The sequence below is a fragment of the Bombina bombina genome, chromosome 7 (genome assembly GCF_027579735.1).
Source record: "Bombina bombina isolate aBomBom1 chromosome 7, aBomBom1.pri, whole genome shotgun sequence".
In the NCBI taxonomy this organism is placed as follows: Eukaryota; Metazoa; Chordata; class Amphibia; order Anura; family Bombinatoridae; genus Bombina; species Bombina bombina.
In genome coordinates this window covers 441407910-441423658 of record NC_069505.1, presented here as the reverse complement: position 1 = coordinate 441423658, position 15749 = coordinate 441407910, and the positions used below count along the sequence as shown (strand labels likewise).

Here is a 15749-nt window from a genome sequence, read left to right as displayed (position 1 = left end):
TAGGTGCATATCTTGGTAATTTAATTTGTTTGCATTTTATGTGAATGCTGACATAACTGTCTCCACAGTGCTCTGGCTCTGGAAGAAAAGCGTCGTCTGGATTCACGTATTGCGCAGCTGGAAGAGGAGCTGGAGGAAGAGCAGGGCAATACTGAGCTGGTGAATGACCGACTTAGGAAAGCAACGCTCCAGGTACCAGTCTTCATTACAAACCTCCTGCACTACAGACTTGGGCATTAAATGCTCCTTGTTTATTATTTGAACTTTATGTTGACAGATTGACCAGCTGAACACTGACCTCAATGCAGAGCGCAGCAATGTGCAGAAGAATGAGAATGCACGCCAGCAGATGGATCGCCAGAACAAGGAGCTGAAAACCAAACTGCAGGAACTGGAGGGATCTGTTAAATCAAAGTTCAAGGCCTCAATGGCTGCCCTGGAGGCAAAAATTGCACAGTTGGAGGAGCAGCTAGACACTGAGACAAAGTGAGTCATGGCTGGTATAGACCACTTGTGCCTGAGCTATGCATGAAATAGACCCAGGGACCTGAGCAATAGATTTGGGTGGCAGCTTACAAAAACACTATGGCACCCATCATTGTGAGGTAGAGAATGTAAATAAATGAGGCAAACCTCACTTTAAACTTGTAAGTTTGTGATTAAATTAGTGCATAGCTTTACTTCAGAAGTTAATGTTAATTTAAGCTTGTGGTGTTTCCCTTATTACTGCTGTGAACATCATTGCTGTGTGGTGTCTATTTGTTTTTGACCAGTAACAAGTTAAAGCGTAGTACTTGCGGTAATGTTGTGTGCTCTTGTGTATCAGGGAGCGTCAGAATGCCAGCAAGCAGGTGCGGCGCACAGAGAAGAAACTCAAGGACGTCTTGATGCAGGTTGAAGATGAGCGGCGCAATGCTGAGCAATACAAAGACCAGGTGCGTGCACCCCTAGTCTAGCGATATAGGTTACTTGGTGTTGCCCGAACTTGTGGTTTGCAAGGAAATTACCCTCTGTTCTTGAATTGCCAGGCTGAGAAGAATAATGCTCGAATGAAGCAGCTGAAGCGCCAGGTGGAGGAGGCAGAAGAGGAAGCTCAGAGAGCCAATGCCATGCGTCGCAAGTTGCAGCGTGAACTTGAGGATGCAACAGAGACTGCAGATGCCATGAACCGAGAGGTCAACACTCTAAAAAGCAAGCTTCGGTAAGTGCAGGAGTAACAGACTGCCCTGTTATATGGGGGTGGGACTTGAGAGTGCTGAAAAATCTGCTCTGTATAATGCAGTGGGCAGAATTGCTTCTGGTAGATGTAATGGTTGCACGTTTCTGAATCTACAGAGTGATCTAGGTGGAAGTTGTACTGTACAGTAGGGAAAGTGTCCTAATACAGAGATTTTGCTGCCGAGACATTAAAGGGGCATAACACTGCTGAGCACAACTATCTAGAATGGTTAATACTCACTGTTTCATCCTGTTTAAGCTATTAAAACCAGGAGAACCGATTTGTAAATAAAGGTGCCAGATACTGAAGCTCCGCCCCTTTGTACTGGGGCAGCCATCTTGTATCTCAGGTATTCTCCCAGCCTGTGACAGAAGCTGTGCACTCACAGATCAGTAATATTACTCACTTGTTTGTCACGTTATACAGCTGTAGATACTGAAGCTCCGCCCCTTTGTACTGTGGGTTGCCGTCTTGTGTATCAGGCAATATCACTGATCTGTGAGTGCACAGCTTCTGTCACAGGCTGGGAGAATACCTGAGATACAAGATGTCTGCCCCCAGTACAATGGGGCGGAGCTTCAGTATCTACAGCTATATAATGTGCCAAACAAGTGCGTAATATCACTGATCTGTGAGTGCACAGCTTGCCACAGGCTGGGAGAATACCTATTTCTTTTTAAAGACACAATGAGTCCACGGATAATCTAAATTACTAATGGGATATTCCCCTCCTGTTCAGCAGGAGGCGGCAAAGAGCACCACAGAAGAGCTGTTAAATATCTCCTCCCTTCCCTCCCACTCCAGTCATTCTCTTTACCTCTTCCTATCACTAACGCAGGCAAAGTGAGGTGTGTGTTTAGATTCTTCAATCAAGTGTTTATCATTTTTAAAGTAGTGCCAGAGAGTGCTACTTTGATATGGACTACAGGCTACACCCTAGAACAGCCTCTACAGTAGGGCATTGGTGGCTTTAGAGCAATGGGAACTTGTGGGACATAATTCTCACTGCGCCTCCCATATTTCTGCTGCCCTATATCCTTCAGCCTGAGGTTCTCACTGACTCAGCAGTGCTACCTTTTTTTGGGATCTAAGGAGTCTCAGTATTTTTATCAATAGCACTATGGAGCATAAGGGGTTAATGGAAAAAACCTGCTTATGTTGGGACGGTTTTCAGATTTTCAGGCTGAAAGTTTTCTTTTGGGCAGTAATAAGGTACCGGGGCTGGAGTTAAGTTGCTTAATTTATTTTTATGGAGGGCTCTGGTGGTTTCCCGGTGTTTTTTTTTCCCAGAGGGAAAAACATTAGGTTTTGGGTACGCCCATGACGGGCGGGACTTCCTGTGTTTGCACGCCTCTTCACCGAGCACTGTTTTTCAGAAAGGTTTAGTGCGTCACTCAGCTGGGCTAGTTGTTTGTCGGTGTTTGAGCGGCATGTAGTATACTTTCAATGTGCTCGTAGCACAGATGCAAGGAAGTCCGGTTCAGAGGCTGACTGTGTGAAACTGATCATTACAAGACAGGATCCGGTGTCCATTTGCATGGTAGGAGCACCTCAGCAGGCTGCTGAGGTGCATTTAATGTTTGTTTCTTTCTGGTAATACAATGGACAGAAAAAGGTCACTTTGCAGAAAAATAGCAAAACTCTTTGCATTTAAAGAGACAGTAACGTGTTTGGTTTTTTTTGTTGTAAATTTATTTTGTTAATATTTATCATTTTTTCTGTGGAATCTTTAACAATTTGTGATGAAAGATGGACCAAGAGGGTGTGCTGTATGTTACATGTGCTTTGTCTGGATGCAAATGTGGAACCGCCAATCCCCTTCTGTCCTACATGTATTGAAAGCAGTGTTAATTTCGTTGACTAAAACAAAACTAAAATGGCATTTTAGTCAAAAGACTGACTAAAACTAAATCAAAATTTGCTGACAAACATTTTATGCAAGGTGTTATAATCAATCCATATCTAATAACTGCTCTTTTGTCAAATTTTCGAAACTTAATTTTATTACATTTTAAGATAAATAATGAGTTTGAAAGTTCTAGAGCAGTGCTAATATTGTTGCCAAATTGATTCTTCCTATAGAAATAAGCATAACCAACGAGTATGAGTTTAAGTTATGCTGTGCCTGTGCTAGCTGCAGAAACTTGATACTTGTTTATTATTAACAGAGAGCTGTTAAAGTTTTTATATTGGGTAATATGTGCAATACAGACAATATAGATTACAGGTTTTTTTATATTTTAAAGTTGCACTTCTGTTTGTTTATGAAACTTGGTTTTATTTAATTTTAAGTTTAATTAAGATGTTATATATTACAAGGGATAAATCTGTGTCTGTATTGCATGTTGTAAACCTTAATACCATAAATAATAACTCTGGAGTATATCATTAGTTTGCAAATTATAGAGAAATGCTTAATTAATGCATTACACTTTAACTAAACCCCTTAGATTTTAGTCGACTAAAATCTACTGGCGATTCAGTCGACTAAAACTAAACTAAAACAATTCCGATGACTAAAATACGACTAAAACTAAAATGGCATTTTAGTCAAAAGACTAAAACTAAGACTAAATTGAAATTTGCCGTCAAAATTAACACTGATTGAAAGGACTAAGTTTTAGGGATAACATTTTTACTGAGCCAATCTCCTCTCAGGCAGATGTTGTCCAAGAGTCTTCTGATGAGGGTTAATTTATGCCTCAACTTTCTCCCCAAGCGTCCCAAAAATTAACGCCCGCACAAGCAGTGCCCTGCGCTTCTGCTCTAGCCCCTGCTCGAGTTACTTTAAAGGACATAGCTGCGGTTATGTCTTCCACAATTTCTGATGCATTGTCTGCTTTTCCTATGTTTCAAGGCAAGCGCAAGAGGAAAGACAACCATGGTGGCAGTCTCAGATGTACCCTCCCAGGGAACTGACATGGAGGGTATAGAGGTTCTATCTGAAGGCGGGATTTCAGATTCAGAGTTCTTTACCTTTGACTAATTCAGAGGTTGTCTCTTTACGATTTAAGCTAGAACACCTCTGTCTGTTACTCAGGGAGGTGTTGATTACCTTAGACGACTGATTCCACAGTAGTAGTCGCTCCTGTAAAGGCGAGTAAATTGGACAGATATTTCAAAGTTCCTACTTGATGTGTTTCCAGTTCCTAAGCGAGCTTCGAAGATTGTTTCTAAGGAATGGGAGAGACCGGGTATTCCCTTCTCTCAGTCTCCTATTTTCAGAAAAATGTTTCCTATAGCTGACTATTTCAAGGAAGCTTGGCAATAGGTTCCTAAGGTAGAAGGGGCTATCTCTACTTTGCCAAGCGAACTACTATTCCTATTGAGGATAGTTGTGCCTTTAAAGACCCCATTGACAAGAAGTTGGAGGGTCTACTTAAAAATTATGTTCACCAGGGTCTGCTGTTGCAGCCGGCTGCGTGCATTGCTACTGTCACTAGTGCGGCAGCTTATTAGTTTGATGCTCTGTCGGAGTCTCTTAAGTCTGAGACTTCGTTGGAGGAGATCCAAGATAGGATTAAAGCTTTGAAGTTGGCCAATGCTTTTATTACAGATGCTTCTCTGCAAATTACTAAATTAGCAGCTAAAAGTTCAGGGTTTTCTATCCTAGCCTGCGGAGCTTTATGGTTAAAACCTTGGTCTGCGGACGTGTCATCCAAGTCTAAGCTTCTAGCTATTCCTTACAAATTTCAAGGGAAATTCTTTCTCTTCCTCCTCTAAACAAGAAGGAAACTATTTGCAATCTAAGACTACCCTTGTTCCAAGACTGGTTGGGTCTCCAAGTAAACAGTTCAAGAAGCCTGCTGCTGACTCCAAAACAGCATGAAGGGAACGCCCCCGATCCGGGACCGGATCTGGTAGGGGGCAGACTTTCTTTCTTCATTCATGCTTGGGTGCGAGACGTTCAGGATCCCTGGACTATATAAATAGTGTCCCAGGGATACAAACTGGAGTTAAAAAAATTTCTCCCTGAGGAAGATTTCTTCTTTCAAGATTATCTGCAAACCAGATAAAGAGAGGCGTTCTTACATTGTGTAAGAAACATCTCTTCCCTGGGAGTGATTGTTCCCGTTCCTGTACAGAAACAAGGGCAGGGTTTTTATTCAAATCTGTTTGTAGTTCCCAAGAAGGAGGGAACTTTGAGAAACTTGTTTAGACTCTTGAGGTCTAAGATAGGTCTGAAAGTTCCATCTTTCAAGATGGAAACTATTCGTACCATTTTTCCATTGATCCAGGAGGGTCAATTTATGACGGTGGACATAAAGGATGCATATCTTCATGTTTCTATCCACAGAGATCACAGACTTTCAGTTTGTGGCTCTTCCTTTCAGACTGGCCACGGCACCCAGAATTTTCACAAAGGTTCTGGGGTCTCTGCTGGCGGTTCTACGACAGCGGGACATTGTTTTGGCGCCTTATCTGGACCATATTCTAATCCAGGCACCATCTTGTCAACAAGCAAGGTCCCATACCGACATTGTTCTATCCTTTAGAAAAAGGAAGAAGATTCCACAAAATAAGTGCAATCTCAAAGTCTAGGATACAAAGCACATATAGACACAAGACCAGAAAGTTCAATGCAAAAACAATAAATCTTTATGTATAGGTATAGTAAACCATGAAATGTACAATTCAATACATACAATAAATCAACCATACAAACACATTCATACTCATGATTTATTGTATGTATTGAATTGTACATTTCATGGTTTAATATATATATATATATATATATATATATATATATATATATATATATATATATATATATATATATATATATATATTGTTTTTGCATTGAACTTTCTGGTCTTGTGCCTATGTGCTTTGTATCCTAGACTTTGGGATTGCACTTATTTTGTGGAATCTTCTTCCTTTTTGCTTTTTCTAAATATGTTTTTCTAGGTTGCACTATAGTGTTCATTATCCTTACTTTAGGAGAGCTTTACTAAAAAACCTTTTTTATTGTTCTATCCTTCCTGAGAACTCACGGGTGGAAGGTAAATCTGGAAAAAAGTTCCTTAATTCCAAAGACAAGGGTGACTTTCTTGGGAACTCTAATCGATTCTATGTCTGAGGATTTTTCTGATAAGTCAGAAAATCGAAGATTCTAGATACCTGTCGAGCCATTCAGTCCAATTCTTGTCCGTCAGTGGCTCAGTGCATGGAAGTAATCAAACTGATGGTGGTGGCAGTGGACATCATACAGTTTACTTGGTTTCACCTCAGACCTCTGCAGTTAAACATGCTCAAGCAGTGGAATGGAGATTATGCAGATTTGTCCCCGCGAATAACCCTGGAACAGGAGATGAGGGACTCTCTTCAATGGTGGTTGTCTCTGCATCATCTATCCCAGGGTATCTGCTTTTGCAGACCTTCCTGGGTGATTGTGACAACAGACTCCAGCCTTTTAGGATGGGGGCTGTCTGGGGTTCCCTAAAGGCTCAGGGAGTATGGACTCAGTCTGTTCTTCCTATAAACATCCTGGAACTAAGAGCAATCTTCAATGCTCTTCTGGCCTGGCCTCAGTTGGCCTCGGCCCAGTTTATCACATTTCAGTCGGACAACATAACGACAGTGGCTTACATCAATCATCAGGGAGGAACAAGGAGTTCCTTGGCGATGACCGAGGTAGCCAAGATAATCCAGTGGGCGGAGGCCCATTCTTGCCATCTGTCAGCGATCCACATCCCAGGGGTGGACAACTGGGAGGCGGACTTTCTGAGCCAGACAGACTTTTCATCCGGGGGAGTGGGAAATTCATCCGGAAGTTTTCTCCAATCTGATTCTCAAATGGGGTCAGATCGGAGTTAGATCTCATAGCATCTCGTCAGAAAGCCAAGCTCCCGAGATACGGGTTGAGGTCCAGGGATCCCCAGGTCTATCTATTTCCCCCGTTTGCACAAACAGGAGAAGGCATCAGTAATCCTCATTGCTCCTGCGAGGCCTCGCAGGATTTGGTATGCTGATCTGGTGGACATGTCATCCCTGCCACTTTAGAGACTTCATTGAGGAAGGATCTTCTCATTCAAGGACCCTTCCTTCACCCAAATCTAGTTTCTCTGAAGCTGACTGCTTGGAGATTGAACGCTTAATCCTTTCCAAGCTGGGTTTTTCTGATCCGATCATAGAGACCTTGTTTCAGGCGCGTAAGCCTGTGACTAGAAAAATTTACCATAAGAAGATATGGCGTAAATATCTATTGGTGTGAATCCAAGGGCTACTCATGGAGTAGTTAGGATTCCCAGAATTGTCTTTTTTCTTAAAGAAGGTTTGGAGAATGGTTTATAGACAAGTTCTCTAAAGGGTCAGATCTCTGCCTAATCTATTTTGTTGCACAAGTGTCTGGCAGATGTCCCTAATGTTAAATCTTTTTGTCAGGCCTTGGTTAGGATCAGGCCTGTGTTCAAACCAGTTACTCCTCCATGGAGTTTGAATTTAGTTCTTAATATCTAAGGAATGCATAGGCTCAAACGGCGCCCCTTGAAGAACCTTAAGTTTTATCTTGGAAAGTTTTTTTATTTCTTGTTGCTATTTCTTCAGCTCGAAGAGTTTCTGAACTTTTGGCATTCCAATACAATTCGCCTTACCTTATTTTCCATTCGGATAAGGTAGTTTTTACGTACTAAACTAGGGTTCCTTCCTAATGTTTCAGACAGGGACATTAATCAGGAAATTGTTGTTCCTTCCTTGTGTCCTAATCCTTCTCAGAAGGAATGACTTCTGCACAATTTGGACGTAGTCCGTGCTTTAAAGTTTTACTTACAAGCAACTAAGGACTTTCGTCAGTCTTCTTCTCTGATTGTAATTTTCTCTGGAAAACGTAAGGGTTAGAAAGCTACGGCTACCTCTTTTTGGTTGAAGAGTATCATCCGCTTTGCATATGAGACTGCTGGACAGTAGCCTCCTGAAAGAGTTACGGCTCATTCCACTAGGGCAGTTGCTTCCTCATGGGCATTCAAAAATTAAGCTTCTTAGGAACAGATTTGCAAGGCTGCAACTTGGTCTTCTCTCTACACTTTTTCAAATTTGATACTTTTGCCTCTGCTGAGGCTGCTTTTGGGAGAGAGGTTCTTAAAGTAGTGGTGCCTTCCGTTTAGGTTCCCTGTCTTGTCCCTCCCTTATCTGTGTACTCTAGCTTTGGTATTGTATCCCACAAGTAAGGATGATCTGTGGACTCATCGTGTCTTAAAAAGAAAAGAATTTGTGCTTACCTGAAATTTATTATCCGTGGACTCATGGTGTCTAAAAAGAAACAATCATCCTTACTTCTGGGATTACACCTCCTGGTCAGCAGCAGGAGGCAAAGAGCAGCAGAGCTGTTAAATAGCTCCTCCCTTCCCTCCCACTCCAAACAGCTCTTCTGTGGTGCTGTTTGCCTCCTCCTGCTGACCAGGAGGTGTAATCCCACAAGTAAGGATGATGATGATCCGTGGACTCGTATCTAAAAAGAAACAAATTTATCAGGTAAGCATAAATTTTCTTTTTACAGCTGTATGAGGTTCAGGTTAGGGTGCATGAAACAGAGCAGGAGCTGTGCATTTTGCTGTGGCTGCATTGCTCTATATTAAGTGCTGTATAAAACGTGATGTATCGTGCACATTATACAGCTATATGTGCAATATCACTGATCTGTGAGTGCACAGGCTGTGAGAATACCTCAGCTGCAAGATGGCAACCACCAGTATAAAGAGGCGGAGCTTCAGTATTTGGCGCCTTTAAAAACAGGAACATGGTGAGTAGTTAATCTTATGTAGTTGCACACAGCAGGTCATTCCTTAAAGGGGCATTTATTTGCCTTCTCCATGTGCTTAGTGTAATTGTTTTAGTCCTGTTATGTAACCTGTTTTGCTTTCAGAGTTTGACAGTTAGCTATATGGTATGGCGGCGACTCATATTACTACATGTCCTGTACAATGAACAAGCCTATAAATTACCCAAGTTTCTCTGCATCTCTCCCTCACTAGAAGGGTCTGCATGTGACTCTAGAAAGATGAAGGAGCTTGGGACCCTGTTGTAGCTTCCTATAGTACTGACTGTAAGTTTATACAATGTCACAATCATCTGACCAGTTTGTGTTTTTATCCCCAGGCGTGGCGATGTACCATTTGTCACAAGACGCGTTGGACGGAAGGGTGTTGATGACGCATCTGATGAAGACCTGGATGGCAAACTAGACTCTGGAGATACTAAGTCTGCTGATTAGAACGTCCTCTGCCTTAAACCTCACCCGTTGCCTCCCTGTCCTTCAGTACCCGGATGTACTGCAGCCTGCACAGAACTGATCATGTCCCAAACCTGCCAAGCGGGAGCGATTTTATATAACTGTTATACTGTGCGGGTCTGACGGTCAGGGTATTCCTGTCTTCCTCTTGCAACACCAAAGCCATTACTTGCTCTGATGCAATCTCATACCTAGAATGTAGGCCAGGCTTCGTACCCTGTGGCTCCTGACAGCAAACGGCAATAGGTTTGTGCACTTTGTCTGAATTAATGTGTAAAACCATCGGATGGGTTACCGAGGTGCCTGTATGGTCTCATCTTAATTCAACACTTTCTATGTTGGGGAGAAGTGGCTGCTTGTAGTGGTCTCTTCCTTTCTTTTGTTGCCTTTAATCCTGTGGTGTCGTCGCTGTGGCGGGTGACTCCCTGTGCTGTCCTTATCTGTTCACAACTGCTGCTCCCTCTGGTCTGTCATGTAAGCTCTGGAAGTGGCAGAAAACTTGTGCTGTATTTCAGGGGATTCAGTTCAGGACCAAATCTATTTAATCTGAGAATATGAAAATGTTTAAATTACATTAAAAGTACTTTTTTTTACTTGTATGTGTCCACAGGAACAATAAAAGTGTATTCTAAATATGTAACTGGAGACCTAAATGAATTTCACCTCCTATATAATCAGTTATTATGCACACTTGTACACATTTTGTATCTTTATTTTTAAAGAAAAAAACATCCTTTTCTTGCCACCACTACCCACATTGGGATCTCTGTACGGACATTAGAAGCTCTTGCTGGGCTCATTAGTGACTGGTTGACCAGAAGACACTAGTTTATTTTCTGCATCCACCTCTGTATCTTGTGCTCCGTAAGTGCCTTTATGCTGCAGCCGATAGTGATGGAGCACGTCCACTTGCTCCTGACTTATGTAATAAACTTTGCCAGTGCTGCTTGCTTTGTTGGTGTGGTTATTAAGTCTCTTGCCGGGCTTGATCCTTCTGTGTTGTATGTCATTTCATGTCCTGTAATTGTATACACTGTGTGGTGGCACCAACCTGTGAGTTCTTTCTGCAGATCTGACAAGTAGATCTGGTGCTAATGAGGCTTCATAGAGTCTCCTGACCCATAATGGACCAGATAGAATAGAGCTTTGGTATTAAATTGTTAGCATAATCGTAAGTAAAAGAACAGGTTGAAATCCTTAAAACACTTTATGAAGCAAGAATGTCACCTCCTCTTGCTTGTGCCAGAACATGATGCGTGTGATGACTAAACTGGTTCACTGCACTAAAAGAAAACTCTTCCTCCTCCCTGCTTGGGGAAGACTGTTTCTTTTGATCTCCACTCTTTACGTAACAGGACATAAGGAAGGAGATGTTCTAACTTCATATTGCATGATTGCTGTTATAGAATAGTTGTGTATAACAGAATGTCAGTATATGGACGGTTTATAATACAATATATTAATTATTCTTTAAAAACAAACCCCCAATAAAATGCATATACAAAACAATAAAATTGCATTGAATTATATTTATAGAAAACCAGATATGAATCAAACTATACACGTTTAAACTGTTATAATATGTTATGCAAAGATCATCAAAATTACCTTAGTCACAATTGCATTAAAATACCACAATGAGATACCAAGATATGAGCCACTAACATTCAGACTAATCCAACAGCTATTTCACCCATAAATTATTTTATACAACTCAAATTAAAACATCAGAAGTTATATATTCTTACTGTAAACAGTCAGTTTATATGCCAATTTATCTAGCAAATGAATTACCTGGCATACAAGAGTAACTAGTTAAGACTACACGGGTCTATGAATGCGAGCTAAACTACAAAATGCTCTTTTAAATCTATTAACTGCAGTTTGATTATAGCAATAATGAATGTATTTGCTTTAAAGGGACAGTAAACCTAAAAAATGTTATATAATTCTGCACATAGTGCAGAATTATATAATATTATTTTAGTGCTATAGTTATAAAAGCCTTTTTTCCCCTTGAATATTTTAAAAAATATGCCGCTTTTACAGACCCGCTCTGCTGTGCGGGTCTGTTTTGTTTTTTTTACTCAGCGCATCGGGCCAGCTGTACAGTCACAGCCCGGCCTGACCGCGCCATAACATTAAGTGAAGCTCGCTCCTGCTGTCGGACAGAGCAGGAGCGAGCTGCACTTAGTCTTATGGCACGGTCGGGCCGGGCTGTGACTATACAGCTGGCCTGATGCGCTGAGTAAAAAAAAACAGACCCGCTCAGCAGAGAGCGGGTTTGTAAAAGCAGCATATTTTTAAAATATTTAAGGGGAAAAAGGCTTTTATAACTATAGCACTAAAATAATGTTATATAATTCTGCACTATGTGCAGAATTAAATAACATTATTTCTCTTTTAAGGTGTATCCAGTCCACGGATCATCCATTACTTGTGGATATTCTCATTCCCAACAGGAAGCTGCAAGAGGATCACCCACAGCAGAGCTGTCTATATAGCTCCTCCTCTGCCACTATCAGTCATTCTCTTGCAGCTCTCAACAAGAAAGGAAGTAGCTAGAGAGATGTGGTGTTTTTATTTACTTTAACTTCAATCAAAAGTTTACTTTCAAATGGTACCGGAGTTGTACTATTTTAGCCTCAGGCAGAAAGTAGAGGAAGAGTCTGCCTGTGGTTTTTGATGATCTTAGCAGGTTGTAACTAAGATCCATTGCTGTTCTCACACATAACTGAAGAGAGAGGTAACTTCAGCTGGGGGAATGGCGTGCAGGGTCTCCTGCTATGAGGTATGTGCAGTTTAAATTTTTCTAGAGAAATGAAAATGCTGTTAATACCGGATTTATTTAAGGTAAGCCTGATTACAGTGATTTAATAACGACTAGTATCATGCTTGCTGTAAAAGGTAATATTATTACTTTCTCACATTACTGAAAAATAAAACGTTAGCTGGAAGTGTTTAAACGTTTTTTTATACATATTGGTGATAAAACTTTATTGGGGCCCAGTTTTTCCACATGGCTGGCTAGATTTTGCCTAGGGATAGTTTTGTTAGGCCCTCTCACTGTGAATACAGGTTGGGAGGGGCCTATTTTTGCGCCTAAATGCGCATTAGATTTTGCAGCTTGAGACATCAAGTTTCCCTGAAGGAGTCCCCTGAACACTTAGGACCTTTCTAAAGGGTTTTTGTGCCTTTCAAAGTCGTTATATGGGCAGGTAGGGCCACAGCAGAGCTGTGGCAGTTTGTTGTGACTTGAAAAACGTTTATCGTTTTTTTGATCCGGTTTTGAAACTAAGGGGTTAATCATCCATTTGCAAGTGGGTGCAATGCTCTGTTAGTCTATTATACACACTGTAAAAATTTTGTAAGATTTACTGCTTTTTATCACTGTTTTTCAATTTCTGACAAAATTTGTTTCTCTTAAAGGCACTGTATCGTTTTTATTTTTTGCTTGTTTACATTTATCAAAGTGTTTTCCAAGCTTGCTGGTCTCATTGCTAGTCTGTTTAAACATGTCTGACATAGAGGAAACTCCTTGTTCATTATGTTTAGAAGCCATTGTGGAACCCCCTCTTAGAATGTGTACCAAATGTACTGATTTTACTTTGTTATAAAGATCATATTCTGTCTTTAAAAGATTTATCACCAGAGGAAACTGACAAGGGGGAAGTTATGCCGACTAACTCGCCCCACGTGTCAGAACCTTTGACTCCCGCTCAAGGGGCGCCAAGTACATCTAGCGTGCCCATGGCCTTTACTTTACAAGACATGGCGGCAGTTATGGATCATACCCTTACAGTGGTATTGTCCAAACTACCAGGGTTACAAGGAAAGCGAGACAGCTCTGGGGCTAGAAAAAATACAGGGCACTCGGACGCTTTAGTAGCTATGTCTGATATCCCCTCTCAATATGCAGAAGCTGAGGCAGGAGAGCTTCTTTCTGTGGGTGATTTTTCTGACTCAGGGAAGATGCTTCAACCTGATTCTGATATGTCAACATTTAAATTTAAGCTTGAACACCTCCGCGTGTTGCTCAGGGAGGTTTTAGCTACTCTGGATGACTGACACCATTATAGTGCCAGAGAAATTGTGTAGATTGGATAAATACTATGCAGTGCCTGTTTACTCTGATGTTTTTCCAATACCTAAAAGGTTTTCAGAAATTATAACTAAGGAATGGGATAGACCAGGTGTACCGTTCTCTCCCCCTCCTATTTTTAAGAAAATGTTTCCAATAGATGCCGCTACACGGGACTTATGGCAAACAGTCCCTAAGGTGGAGGGAGCAGTTTCTACCCTAGCTAAGCGTACAATTATCCCCGTCGAGGACTGTTGTGCTTTCCTAGATCCAATGGATAAAAAGTTAGAGGGTTACCTTAAGAAAATGTTTATTCAACAAGGTTTTATTCTCCAGCCTCTTGCATGCATTGCTCCAGTCACTGCTGCTGCTGCCTTCTGGTTTGAGTCTCTGGAAGAGGCCTTACAGGTAGAAACTCCATTGGATGATATACTTGACAAGCTTAAAGCTAGCCAATTCATTTGTTTCTGACGCCGTTGTTCATTTAACTAAACTAACGGCTAAGAACTCAGGTTTTGCTAATCAGGCGCTTAGGGTGCTATGGATTAAATCCTGGTCAGCTGACGTTACTTCAAAGTCTAAGCTTCTCAATATTCCCTTCAAGGGGCAGACCCTATTCGGGCCTGGACTGGAGGAAAAGGTCATGCCCTTCCTCAGGATAGGTCTAACAAATAAAGTTTTGAAAGGCACGAAAATTGTTCTGGCATTCCTGAGGTCTCATGGGTGGAAAGTGAACGAAAAGAAGAGTTCTCTATCCCCTCTCACAAGAGTTTCCTTCCTGGGAACTCTGATGGATTCTGTAGAAATGAGGATTTACCTGACAGGTTGTCAAAACTTCTAAATTCCTGCCGTGTTCTTTATTCTACTTATCGCCCTTCGGTGGCTCAGTGTATGCAAGTAATTGGCTTAATGGTAGCGGCAATGGACATAGTGCCGTTTGCCTGCCTACATCTCAGACCGCTGCAACTCTGCATGCTCAGTCAGTGGAATGGGGATTACACAGATTTGTCCCCTCTACTAAATCTGGATCAAGAGACCAGGGATTCTCTTCTCTGGTGGCTATCTCGAGTCCATCTGTCCAAAGGTATGACCTTCCGCAGGCCAGATTGGACAATAGTAACAGATACCAGCTTTCTGGGCTGGGGGGCAGTTTGGAACTCTCTGAAGGCTCAGGGGTCATGGACTCAGGAGGAGGCACTCCTTCCAATAAACATTCTGGAACTAAGAGCGATATTCAATGCTCTTCAGGCTTGGCCTCAGCTAGCGGCAGTGAGGTTCATCAGATTTCAGTCGGACAACATCACGACTGTAGCTTACATCAACCATCAAGGGGGAACAAGGAGTTCCCTAGCGATGTTGGAGGTTTCAAAGATTATTCGTTGAGCAGAGATTCACTCTTGCCATCTCTCAGCTATCCATATCCCAGGAGTAGAGAACTGGGAGGCGGATTTTCTAAGTCGACAGACTTTTCATCCGGGGGAGTGGGAGCTCCATCCGGAGGTGTTTGCACAGTTGATTCAACGTTGGGGCAAACCAGAACTGGATCTCATGGCGTCTGGCCAGAATGCCAAGCTTCCTTGTTTCAGGTCCAGGGATCCCAAGGCAGCGCTGATAGATGCTCTAGCAGTGCCTTGGTCCTTCAACCTGGCTTATGTGTTTCCATCTTTTCCTCTGCTCCCTCGCCTGATTGCCAAGGTCAAGCAGGAGAGAGCATCTGTGATTTTGATAGCACCTGTGTGGCCATGCAGGATTTGGTATGCAGATCTGGTGGACATGTCATCCTTTCCACCATGGACTCTGCCTCTGAGGCAGGACCTTCTACTTCAGGGTCCTTTCAACCATCCAAATCTAATTTCTCTGCGACTGACTTCTTGGAGATTGAACGATTGATTTTATCAAAGCGTGGTTTCTCAGAGTCGGTCATTGATACCTTAATACAGGCGCGAAAGCCTGTCACCAGGAAAATCTATCATAAGATATGGTGTAAATATCTTCATTGGTGTGAATCCAAGGGTTACTCATGGAGTAAGGTCAGGATTCCTAGGATATTATTTTTTCTCCAAGATGGATTGGAGAAGGGTTTGTCAGCAAGTTCCTTAAAGGGACAGATTTCTGCTCTGTCCTTTTGCACAAATGTCTGGCTGAGGTTCCAGACGTGCAGGCGTTTTCAGGCTTTAGTCAGAATTAAGCCTGTGTTTAAACCTGTTGCTCCGCCTTGG

The 15749-nt window shown here is 42.0% G+C and overlaps 1 protein-coding gene across 1 annotated transcript in view; it reads left to right on the top strand.

The window, feature by feature from the left end:
* The window catches only part of MYH9 (myosin heavy chain 9), a 75125-nt gene extending 64726 nt beyond the window's left edge, over positions 1-10399 (top strand). Inside the window, exons 37-41 of the mRNA XM_053721373.1 lie at positions 69-192; positions 278-486; positions 827-935; positions 1029-1201; positions 9317-10399. Coding sequence (XP_053577348.1) covers positions 69-192; positions 278-486; positions 827-935; positions 1029-1201; positions 9317-9431 — 730 coding nt within the window. The 3' untranslated portion in view covers positions 9432-10399. The remainder of the gene's footprint in view (positions 1-68; positions 193-277; positions 487-826; positions 936-1028; positions 1202-9316) is intronic.
* Positions 10400-15749: the final 5350 nt, after the last annotated feature.